The 12,846-nt window shown below is 33.6% G+C and overlaps 1 protein-coding gene across 1 annotated transcript in view; it reads right to left on the bottom strand.

Moving 5' to 3' along the window:
* CNOT6L (CCR4-NOT transcription complex subunit 6 like) overlaps positions 1 to 12,846 on the bottom strand; it is a 112,363-nt gene that overhangs the window by 37,307 nt on the left and 62,210 nt on the right. The window contains exon 5 of the mRNA XM_027058911.2: positions 4,659 to 4,748. Coding sequence (XP_026914712.1) covers positions 4,659 to 4,748 — 90 coding nt within the window. The remainder of the gene's footprint in view (positions 1 to 4,658; positions 4,749 to 12,846) is intronic.

Below are 12,846 nucleotides of genomic sequence, written 5' to 3'. Positions count from 1 at the left end.
ACTTCAAAAACAAGAAAAAAAATAAACCCAAAATAAGACAGAATTACTAAGATATAAGGAAACAGAACATTAAACATAAGAGAAAAAGATATACTGTGCAAATTTTAACCAAAAAGAATTTGCATAGCTATTTTCATATAGCTATATTAATAAAGTAATGAGAAGTACATAATGAGCTGGTAAACATAACCAAAAAGATAAGATATATGAAAATAAACCCTCACTATATGTAATTAATAAGAACTACTAGGAACAGGGGCGCCTGGGTGGCTTGGTCGGTTAAGCGTCCGACTTCGGCTCAGGTCATGATCTCACAGTCTGTGAGTTCGAGCCCCGCGTCAGGCTCTGTGCTGACAGCTCAGAGCCTGGAGCCTGTTTCAGATTCTGTGTCTCCCTCTCTCTCTGCCCCTCCCCTGTTCATGCTCTGTCTCTGTCTCAAAAATAAATAAACGTTAAAAAAAAAAAAGTTAAAAAAAAAAAAAAGAAATACTAGGAACAAAGAAGGCCATTACATGATAAAAGAATCAATCCTTTCGATCCCTGCAAGAGACATAAAAAATAAACAAATCTATAATCAAAACGGGAGATCTTAACACAGCTGTCACTAATGAATAAAAATCAGTAATTATCAAGTATGACATATTCAGGCAATTAATAAACTATATATATAGAATGCAGCACCAAATAAGTACAGAATGTACATTCTGTTTAAGTGCATCCATAACACTTAGAAAAATTAAGCATATGCTGCCTAATAAATAAAATCTTTAAATTTTTTTAAATAAATTACTCTCTGACCACAATGGAATTAAGGTAGGAACCAATGACAAATAAAACATCTCCTAGAAATAAGGAAATTTCTAAGTGATCAATCTAAGAAACAATGATGAGAGCTATTAGATAATATACGGAACTGAATGATAAAAAATCAATACAAATTGAAACCTGAAGAATGCAGCTAAAAGCCAGATTTAAAGAGAGATTTATAAATAAATACTTGGGGAAAAAAACAAAGTATAAAAGTTAATGATTTAGATGTTAAAAGGTTAGAAAAAATAACAGTAGATGAAAGTCCAAGGAATAAAGATTTAAAAAAACACTGATATCAGGGGCGCCTAGATGGCTCATCAAGTATCCAACTTTGGCTCAGGTCAAGTTGGAGCCCTGCATTGGGCTCTGTGCTGACAGCTCAGAACCTGGAGCCTGCTTTGGATTCTGTCTCCCTCAGGCTCTGCCCCTCCCCTGCTCGCTCGTTGGCTCATTCTCTCTCTCTCTCTCTCTCTCTGTCTCTGTCTCTCTCTTCCCATCTCCCTGTCTCTCTCTCTCTCTCTCTCTCTCCCTCTCCCGAAAATAAACATTAAAAAAAATTTTTTAATCACTGATGTTAAAAAAAATAATAAAAGAGTATTACTAAAACTAAAAATTGGCTCTTTTTTTTCCCCCCAAAGAAATATTGCTAAATACCTGCAGGCAAGACTATGCATGAAGTAAATAAAAGCAACACAAATAACTAATATCTGGAATATGAAAAAGAGACAACACTATCAAATAAACATTAAAAGATATTCTGAACTTCAGGTAAATAAATTTGAAGATTTTTTTAAAAAATTAAGATTTAGATAAAATGGGAAAATTACCAAAAAATACAACTTTCAGAAACTGATAAATGGAGTATCAGAACAGTACTATAGTTATTAAAGAAACTAAATCAGCAATTCCTACAAAGAAACCCCAGACTCTGATGTATTCTACCATAATTTAAGAAACACCAATCATAAATATTCTCTTCCAATTAACAGAAAATAAATTTTGTGATGCCTGTATAATCTTTATACTAAAACCTGACAAGAATATTGAAGAAAGGAAAATTATTGATCGATCTCACTTAAACTTACATGCAAAAAATCCTAGGTAAAATATTAGCTAACTGAATAAAGGGATATATAAAAAGGATAATACTATACTGCAACCTACTTGAATTTAATACAAAGGTGGTATAGCATTAAAATCAATGCATTTACCAAATTAACAGCATAAAGGCCAGAAAACATATTCTCATCTTAAGAAAAAAAAGCATTTGATAGTATTTAACATTTGTTCATATTAAAACATGAAAAACTCTAAATAGGAATAGAACTTCCTTAATCTGATATATATAAAAACTACAGTGAATGCCATACTTAATCATAATTTCAAAAAGCTAATAAATTTTGAAATTAGACAAATTATCACTACTGTTAGCACCTACTAAAGATCTTAGCAAGTACAATAAGGCAAGAAAAAGAAATAAAAGATAAGAATTAGAGAGTAATGAAAGTGTTGTTATGTGCAATGACACAATTGTAGAATTAAAATAAAAATACCTTAGGATTAAAAAGATTTTAGTGAAATGGCTGAATATGTATTTATCAAAGGCACTTTCAAGTGTTTAGCAAGGTGTCTGAATACCAATAAATATACAAAACCCAACTGTATTCCATAAATGAGCAATAATCATCTTACTGAGATTCATTTTCAAAAAGACCATTTATGGGGTGCCTGGGTGGCTCAGTTGGTTAAGCGGCCGACTTTGGCTCAGGTCATGATCTCGCGGTCCGTGAGTCTGAGCCTCACGTCGGGCTCTGTGCTGACAGCTCAGAGCCTGGAGCCTGTTTCAGATTCTGTGTCTCCCTCTCTCTGACCCTCCCCCATTCATGCTCTGTCTCTCTCTGTCTCAAAAATAAATGTTAAAAAAAAAAAAAAAGACCATTTATGAGAGCATCAAAAAACTCAATACCTAGAATAAATGTAATAAGAAATGTAAAGAATACTACACAGAAACCTAAAACTCTATCAAGAGAAATTAGAGAAAGCACAATAAATGAAAGAATATTCAACACTGCTAGATTAGAAGATCCAGTGTTGTAAACACGTCAATTTTTTCCAAAGCAATCTATAGATTCAGTATAATCTCAACCTAAATTCCTATATTTTGGGGGAGGGGAGAAACCTGAAAAGCCAATTCTAATAATTTTAATGAAAATACAGGGTAAAGAAGGATGGGGGCAAAACTAGCTTAGACTTTAGAATCAAATCAAGATGGAAGGCTTACTCTATTGAATCTTAAGATATCTTATAAAAATACCATAATTAAAGACACTGTTATATTATCATAAAGACAGAATTAAATAGAGAATACAAAACCCCAGAAATAAACCCATACATACAATGACAATTTATCACAAAGATGGCACTAAAATACAGTAATGAAAGGACAGTCTTTCCCAAAAAAGGCTCAAAGTCAAATGGAAAAGTTATGAATATAGACTCCTACGATATACAAATTTCAATTATAGGAAGATGATAGCTCTAAATGTTACAAGTAAAAAATGAAGTTTTTAGATATAGGAAAATATATTCTTGAGCTTGGGGTAGGGAAAAATTCTTAAAAAGGACACAAAAGCAATACCATAATAGAAAAGCTCAATAAATTCAATTATGTTAAAATGTTTTCTGTTCATCAAAAAACAAATTAAGAAAGTGGAAAGGCAAACAAGAGCATGGGAGAAGATGTCTGCAACATATATGCCAACAATGACTCGTATCTAAAGCACTGAAGACCTCCTAAAAAATTATATACACACAAACCCCAACACATACCATATGACTGGGTCAAGTGGCTACATCTATATTGACAAAGGAGAATTGTGTTTTTAAAGCAAAAAGGAATTAGTGTACACATACTATATATACAGCTGAATTAAACTTTTAGCTAGATAGTCTTAATTTGTTACTGAAAGAACCTCTCAAGTTTATTATCTCTCATCAATCGACTTTAGTTTTTATAAGCCAAAAATATTTGCGATGATATTAATTTGGTTTTACATTATTGTAAATATCACCATTTTTAAAAAATTTTTACGTAGGTGTCTTCTATGATGGAGATAATTAAAAAAAGTATAGACAACATATTGTGATGATGGCCTGATGCTGGAATCTAGATGTCTCTGTTTGGGATTCTGTATTTTAGAAAGACATTATTCCAAGAAAAATATCTGAATTCAAGCATCTATACATTTACTCATATTTTGAGTGCTTAAGCAAAAACAAGTTTTAAGTCAAATACTTAATAGACTTCTTATATTAAAAAAATTTCTATTTGGAATACAACTATTTTAGTCAGATACATTTGGTGTTCTTAATCAAAATCCTGCTTGCAAAATTTCCCCGAATGTGTAGTGAAACAAACTAGTAATTTTGTTCACAAAAAAATGTGTACAGTGTGTGGGATCCATGTAATCTGCTTACAATTAATAACTATGTACCTGTGATCAAGAGAATCTTGTGTTCACAGCTCCAGCATTAACCAGCTGTGTAATTTGGGAAAATCACATTTTATTCTCTGAATCTCAGAACTTGCATCTGTGCAACCAGTAAAAATTCCTACCTCCTAGGTTCTTTAGAGAGATTAAATAATATAACTAAAGCTCGTAACATATTGCTTGGTAAATAGGAAGGACTCGGTATATGTAAAGATTGTCCCACTACCATGAAATATAATAACTCCAAAATTTTAAAAATTATAAAAAAAAAAAAAGGTCAGATGCTCTTAAGCAACATGTGACATATAAGCTAGCAGTAATACATGCTGAGTTCATTATTTTGTCATTAAGACTTACCTGCAAGATTGTCAAGCATGAAGTTCAGTAGCTTTCGGGTTCCATCTGGGTCCTGGTATAAATTGAGAATATCCTGTGATAAAGGATTGCCTAAATCAGAATACAAAAATAAAATCTGTAAGACTTGCAATTGTTAGGACCAGACAAATGTATGCAATAAAACAAAATACTAATTTTCTAAAGTGAATGTTACAGTATTTAATGTTACATTAATTTTAAGAAATTATGTGAATTTAAAGAAATACTTTAAGACAGTCCTAAAGAAAAATTTCAGAAAAGTTATTTCTTTCCAGATTTCACTGTTTATACTAGCTACCTACAATTTGTTTGCCAAAACCACCTATATATGTAAACATATATACTAAACTTAGTCAATTCTGAAGTACTATCACAAATCAGCACAATGAATTAACCTTTATAAGTTCTGTTTATCTTTGAAGACAATATTCTAACTGAAAGACAAATAGTCCTGTATTCATTCGAATGAATGTATTCATTCATTCATTCGAATGAATGAATCAGTCAGTCAAGGTGCATACTAAAATATTTGGGTAGTTTAGTACATATACTCAAAGTACTAGCAAAAAAAATCATGGTCAATGAGTTAGGCAGTAGATTATAGCTAAAAATAAAATTGTTGAACAGAAAAAATACATTCAAAGAAACTACCCAAAATGCATCAATAAGAGAAAGATATAAAATACGAAACAGTAAAAATATGTGAGTTAGAATAAGAAATCTTGGGGTGCGTGGGTATCTCAGTCAGTTGAGTGTCCAACTTGTGATTTCCAGTCAGATCATGATCTCATGGTTTGTGAGATTGAGCCCTTCACCAGGCTGCACACTGACAGCTCAGAGCCTGCTTGGGATTCTCTTCTTTCTCTCTCTCTCTCTCTGACCTTCTCCCTGGTCATGCTTGCTGCTCTCTCTCAAATTAAGTAAATAAACTTAAAAAAAATAAAAATAAAAAATCTTAACATATATTAAGTTGGAGCTCTAGAAACGGAGAATAGGACTTGGGTCTCTAGCTCAACATCTAAAGAAAGAAGCTGGAAGTTGTCACTCTGTCCCCACAGTTAAGATCATAAGGCAAACTGCTGCCCTAAACACAAACAGGCACATACAGAGAATCACAGCCTAGTGGCAGCTAAAGTCCAGATAAAGAAGCCCAGAAATGGAACTAGTAATAGCTGAAACAGGTTAAATCATAATCGACAAATTGTCAGAGGCTTGGAAGACATTAACTAGAGAATTAAAAACTCAAGAAGGAACACAGTCTTAGGAATATCCAACATTCTCTGAGTTTTACTTCCAGAAGACCGACCAGGTTTTTAATATAAAGACTGGATAAAAATTCCCCTTATGCTTCTGGTAGGAAGAGTAATGCTCTCCTTAACAAGTCCTGCATGCAAGGCAAACTATTTTACGAGTATAATCAGGTGAAGTTTTATCATTTAATGTTAAGTAAATACCCAACACTCCAGCCCTCTCTAGCCTAATTTGGGGTGGAGAGAGCAGGAAGGAGATCTAATTCAGGCCCATTTTTAATGGGACTGAGACCTAATCATAAAACTATAGGACTCTTCCTCCCCTTCCACATCATGCAATCACATCAGTATTGTTTCTGTATAATAACAGATGATTATGGTAAACAGAACTAGAAGCTCGGAGTCCTTTGGGAAAACCCAAAGGCAACAGGAGATACAAACAAGAAAACTGGAAAAAAAATTTAGATTCTGACATACGACAGCCAACAGGAAACAAGTCCTGTTGGAAAGACAGTTTAAAGAGAAGTGAGAAGACACATTACTTAAATAGAAAAAGGCTGCAAACTTTCACAAGATAATTTTTAAAGAATGAATAAACTGACAGAAGAAGCACAACGTATAGAAAGAAGTACATGAAAGGATTTCATTTTACATTGTACGGCAAACTTGTGAAGGACAATTGTAAATAGAAAGCTTTAAAACCCTTTGGGGAAAATAACCAGCTACTTAAAAACAAAACAAAACAAAGACGGTAATGGTAATAAAATTCATTTGCAAGAATGGAAGCTGGAATAGAGTGGAATAGTATCTCCCAAGACTGCAAAATGGTATTTAAGACTTCAACACTCCTCCACTAGTTATCAACAGAAAAAGTAAACAGAAAGTCAGTAGAGATGGAAATGAGAAAAACCTGTCAACCGATATGATGATATTTATATAATACTATACTCATACAGAGGAAAATACATGATCTTTTCGAGTGTACACAAACATTTACCAAGACACCATTTTCTGGGCTAGAAAACAAACTGTGACATGAATAAAGGAAGTAAAACCAAAGCATACTGACCATAATAAAACTAGAATCAACAACAGAGAACTAAAAAAACTCCAGGTATTTTGAAATTAGACAACACACACACACACACACACACACACACACACACACACACACACACAAAATGGGGCACCTGGGTGGCTCAGTTGGTTAAGCCAATTTCAGCTCAGGTCATGATCTCATGATTTGTGAGTTCAAGTCCCTCAATGGCTTTGTGTGGACAGCTCAGAGCCTGGAGCCTACTTCAGATTCTGAATCTCCCTCTCTCTGCCCTCCCCTGCTCGCTATCGTTCTCTCTCTCTCAAAAATAAACATTAAAAGAATTAAAAAAAAAGAAATTAAACATTATACACTTCTAAGTAATCTATGGGTCAAAGAGAAAGTCACAAGGAAATTTAACTGAACTAAAATGAAAATACATCACCAAAATTTGTATGATGTACCTAAGTTAGTGTCTAGAGGGAAATTTATAGGATTAAGCTTTATTTTAGAAAATAAGATCTAAAAGCAATGACTTAACTTCCAAATTAAGAATCTAAAAAATGAGCAAATGAATGCCAAAGAAAACAGAAAGAAGGAACAACAAAGAGGAGACATCAATAAAATTTATAACAGAAAAACAAGAGACTACTACCAAATCTAAGGCATGATACTTTGAAAAAGAGGCAAAAAATTTTTGATAAACCTACATTTGATCAGAAGAAAAAAAAAAGACACAACTCACCAATATCAAGAATTAAAGATTAGGAAACAGCCCTCTTTAATGCCTTGAGGCATTAGGAGGATAAGGAATATTAAGAAAACTTTAGGTCCTTAGGTTCAACAACTTAGAAAAAAAATGACAAATTCCTTGAAAGACAGAAAATACCACCCCTCACTGAAAACAGAAATGGATAGAAAATGAAGCCAAAAATGGCAGACTAAGAACTTCCAAAAATTTGCCCCTTCGTAAGAACAAAAGGGCAGAATAGCAGTGAAGACAGTAATTTTTGGGGTTTAGATAACTTCTGGTCCCTCACTGCCAGGGCAGCTTGGCAACCCCTGAAGCAACCAAAATTGAACTCCAGCCTTTCAAAGCCTGGAATGACTAGTCATTTATCTCTGACTTCTTTGGTAGTGGTTCCTCGACTCTTGCCAAGTGCTAAAAGCCTTCAACTTGAATGAAGGGTAGTGGAGAGTGTTAAGGCATGTTTGAGGAAACCATTACTGGTAAATGCTTACTTATGCTAACTTATGGCTGCCTGAGGTCATAGAAACAGGTAAGGCAAACAACAGACTAACCTAAATGCTTAAGAAAAGCTTGGGATAAGAGCTCAATAAGGGTTCTGAAAGGCTCTGACAGGGGCACCTGGGTGGCTCAATCTGTCAAGCTTCCAACTTCCGGCTCAGGTCATGTCTCACAGTTCGTATATTCAAGCCCCACATCAGACTCTGTGCTGACAGCTCAGAGCCTAGAGCCTGTTTCGGATTCTGTGTCTCCCTCTCTCTCTCTCTCTCTCTGCCCCTTCCCGGCTCACACTCTGTCTCTTGCTCAAAAATAAACAAACATTAAAAATAAAAAAAAAGAGTTTGAAAAGCTCTGACATATTCCAGGTACTCTAGGAGACCATAACTGTGGGGGGCTCTGCATATGCTTATGAAAGACCAAAAAATAGTGTACTTTCACCTTTTCCTGATCTTGAAGCTGTGCACAAGTAAGAAGTAAAGGCTAAGGCAGAGTGGTATACTTCTTGGCTGATTATTGAAAGCATTTCCCAAAACACACAAAGAGCTACGTGGCCAAGATTGGAAGATTCACTGGTTCCAGGAACTTTAAAAGATCTATGCCTAAGCATTAACTGAACACTAAACTGAAGAGAGATTTCAATATAATTACATGATAAAAAAAAATATGAAATTTACAGAATTAGTTCTGAAAGTCACTAAAGGAACAAACAACAAATAACCCTGGGAATAGGAGGTATCATAATTTCAGAGTTGCCACATTATTTAAAATGTCCCAGTTCTTAATGCAATTACAAAGGATGCAAAGAAACAAGAGTATGCCTTATAACGGGGGGGCGGAAACAATGGATAGAAACTATCTCTGAGGATAATAAAAACTGTACCTGAGGACTATACTACAAGTCTTTCAAAACCTAGTTTAATATGTTCAAAGAGCTAAAGAAAACCATATCTAAAGAAAGTATGACAATGATGTCTCAACAAAGAATATCAAAAAAGAAATCAAAATCACAAAAAGTAACCAAATAGAAAACAAAAACATCAACAAGATATATGCACCTATATGTTCACTGTAGCATTATTTATAATAGCTGAGATATGGAAACAAACTATCCATCTACAAATAAAAAAAATTGGTATGCGTAGGCAATGAAATATTATTTACCCATTAAAAATGAAAGTTTCCCATTTAAGACAACATGGAAGGATCTAGAGAGCATTATGCTAAGTGAAGTCAGACAAAAATAAAAATACCATATGATTTAACTTATATGTGGAATCTGAAAAAAATGAAGAACACACAAACAAAAACAGACCTTTATATACAAAGAACTGCTGGTTTCCAGAGGGGAGCTGGGTGAGTGGTAGGAAACATCAATGAAGGAGATTCAGAGGTTACACCTCTCGTTATAAAACAAGGAGATCACAGAGATGAAAAGTACACTATAGGGAATGTAGTCAATAACACTGCAATAACCTTGTATGGTGACAGAGAGTCACATTTACTGTGGTGAGTATCATGTAATGTGCACAATTGCCAAATCCCCAAGCTGTACACCTGAAACTAATATAACATTGTATGTCAAGTATACTTGGATAATAAAACTTAAAGAAAAAACAGAAACACGCAGATATCAGAAAGAAACTATTGGTTACCAGAGGTGGGAGGGATTAAGGGCAGGCAGAATAGATGAAGGGGATTAAAAGGAGCAAATTTCCAGTTACAAAATAAGTCATGGGAATGTAATGTACATCAAAGAGAATACAGCCAATAATATAATACCTTGTATGGCAATCAATGGTAATGACTTATCATGGGGATCATTTCATAATGTATAAAGATTTCAGATCACTATGATGTATACCTGAAACTAACAGTATTACTGTATGTCAATTATACCTCAAAAAAATAAGTAGCTCTTCTAAAACTAGGTAAATAAACACAAATTTTAAAAAGCAATAATTTCTATTATTTTTCAGCAAAGTGCAGGAACAGGAAGGAAATAGGACAGGTTTCATGTTTGTTATATCAGCTTTGGGACTGACTTTCCTAAAATTTAGGCCAAAACAAAGTTCACATCTCTTCTGACAATAAATGTGGATACTCATGTAAGATCATTCAGTTGACATACAACATTTGGTGTTACCAAGATAGCCAGCCACTTAAAGAACCACAATGCATTAAGAAAATCTTTCAGGAAAAACAAAACAAAAAAACCACTTCTGACAGCATAAGAACAATTGAGGAATTTTCAGGGACAGTCACCTCCAGCTGAGAAAAGAGTAAGCACAGGGAAACAGAATCAGGAAGATAAAAAGAATGAAGCAACCTCATCTCTTCTCTTGGTTACTGCTACATTTTCCTATAAGCACTGTCTACCCTGATAATACAGACTGTTATTCTTCTGAAGATGGGCAGATCTCAGTGATTCAAACTAGTAAAATCATTAAGAATCACATTAAGCAAACACCTGGATAAAAGCCAAACTCAGAGAAATAGCAAGTATACTGGCGGATTCCAGTGGCTAGGGGGGAGGGAAGCAGGGGAGATAATGGTCAAAGGTTACAAAGGTCCAGTTAGGAGATTAACAAGTTTTGGGAGCCTAATATACAGCATGGTGACTATAGTTAATTACACTGTAGTATATACTTGCTAAGAGAGTTAAACTTAAAAAGTTCTCAACACAAAAAATACATGGTAATTATGTGATGAGATGGAGGTGTTAGCTACAAGTATGCTGATAATCATTTTGCAATATGTAAGTGTATCAATACACTGTATACCTTAAACTTACACTGTTATATCTCAATTACATCTCAATAAATCCAGAAAAAAATAAAAACATTAAAAAAAATCAAAATAATTAAAAAAGAAACCAAACAGAAATTATTAAGTTGAAAAGTACAATGAAAATAATTACTAGAAGGACTCAAGAGTAGAAGTGGATAGGCAGAAGAAAGGACCTGTGAACTTAAAGACAGGCCAGCTAAGGTTATAACAGTCTGGGAGAAATGGGGGGGGGGGGGAGAAAGGAAAAATAAATGAACAGATATTAAAGATATACCAGCATACAAGAAGTATACCAACATTATGTAGGATGGGAAACCCAGAAGAGGAAGCAAGCAAAGAACAAAAAAATTTGAAAAAATAATCAGGAGCATCCCAAATTTGATGAAAAGTATTAATATACACATCTAATAAACTTAACAAACTCTAGGTAGAATAAAGTGAAAGAGATCCACACTTAAACAAATTATAATAAAACTACAGAAAATCAAAAACAATCTTAACAGGAAAATAGCAACACATCATGTACAGACAATCAATAATATTAACACTGTATTTTCTCAGAAACTGTGGAGGTCAAAAGGCAGAAGAATGACATATTCAAAGTGATGAAAGAAAAAAAATGTCAACTAAGAACTTTACATCTAGCAAAAATATCTTTCTTAGATACGGGAGAAATTAAGACATTGCCAGATAAACCAAAACTGAATGAGTTTGTGGCTAGATCAGTCCTATAGAAAATACTAAAGGGATTTCTTTAGGCTGAAATGAAACTTGAATTCATATGATTAAATAAAGAATGCCAATAAAGATAATTAAATAAGTATAAATGAAGATAGCATAAATACAATTAGTGTTTTTAATCTACCTAAGAGACAACTGCATACAGCAATAATAATAAATCTATGTTGATGGGCATATAATATGTAAAGATAATATTTATGACAATAATAGAATAAATGAGAAGCAAATGGAGCTATAGGTGCAAAGTTTTTTATATTATTGAAATTAAGATGCTATTAATCCAAATTAGACTACTATAACTAAGATTTTTATTGTAATCCCTAAGGTAACCATTAAGAAAATAACTCAAAATAATATAGGCAAAAGAAACAAGGGAATTAAATTGGTACACTGGAAAATACTCATTTAACCAAAAAGGCATTAATTGGGGAACAGAGGAACAAGAAGAACCTAACACATAGAAAACAGTAAAATGACAGACAAAAATCCTACCTTATCAGCAAACACATTAAATGTAACTGGATTAATCTCTGGTTAAAATGCAGAGATTAGCAGAATGAATAATAAAAAAATAATCCATTATATGCTGTCCATAAAAGACATACTATATATTCAAAGATACAAATAGAATGAAAGTAAAAGAATAGAAAAGAGTATGCCATGCAAACAGAAAAGAGAGCTGGAGTAGTTATACTAAGAAAGGGATAATCTCAATGTCCTTTATCAATGAAAGAAATTGAATTAATAGTTAAAAACTTTCAACAAAGAAAATTCCAGGACCATATGGTTTTACTGGAAAATTCTACCAATAATTTAAGAAAGCAGTATACAAATGTTATTATGCAAACTATTCCAGAAAATAGAAGTGTTAGTAACACTTGGGGCACCTGGGTGGCTCAGTCCTTTAAGCATCTCACTCTTAATTCTAGCTTAGGTCACGATCTCACAATTTGAAGGATCAAGTCCCACGCATCAGGCTCCCCACTGGTAGTGCAGTGCCTGCTTGGGACTCTCTCTCTCCTTCTTTCTCTGCCCCTCTCCCACTTGTGCACGCTCTCTCTCAAAATAAACAAATAAAATACACTTTAGAAGTGTTAGTAACACTCT

Source organism: Acinonyx jubatus, chromosome B1 (assembly GCF_027475565.1).
Source record: "Acinonyx jubatus isolate Ajub_Pintada_27869175 chromosome B1, VMU_Ajub_asm_v1.0, whole genome shotgun sequence".
In the NCBI taxonomy this organism is placed as follows: Eukaryota; Metazoa; Chordata; class Mammalia; order Carnivora; family Felidae; genus Acinonyx; species Acinonyx jubatus.
Note: the sequence above shows the minus strand (reverse complement) of the source record. Positions and strands in the feature narration are given on the sequence as shown.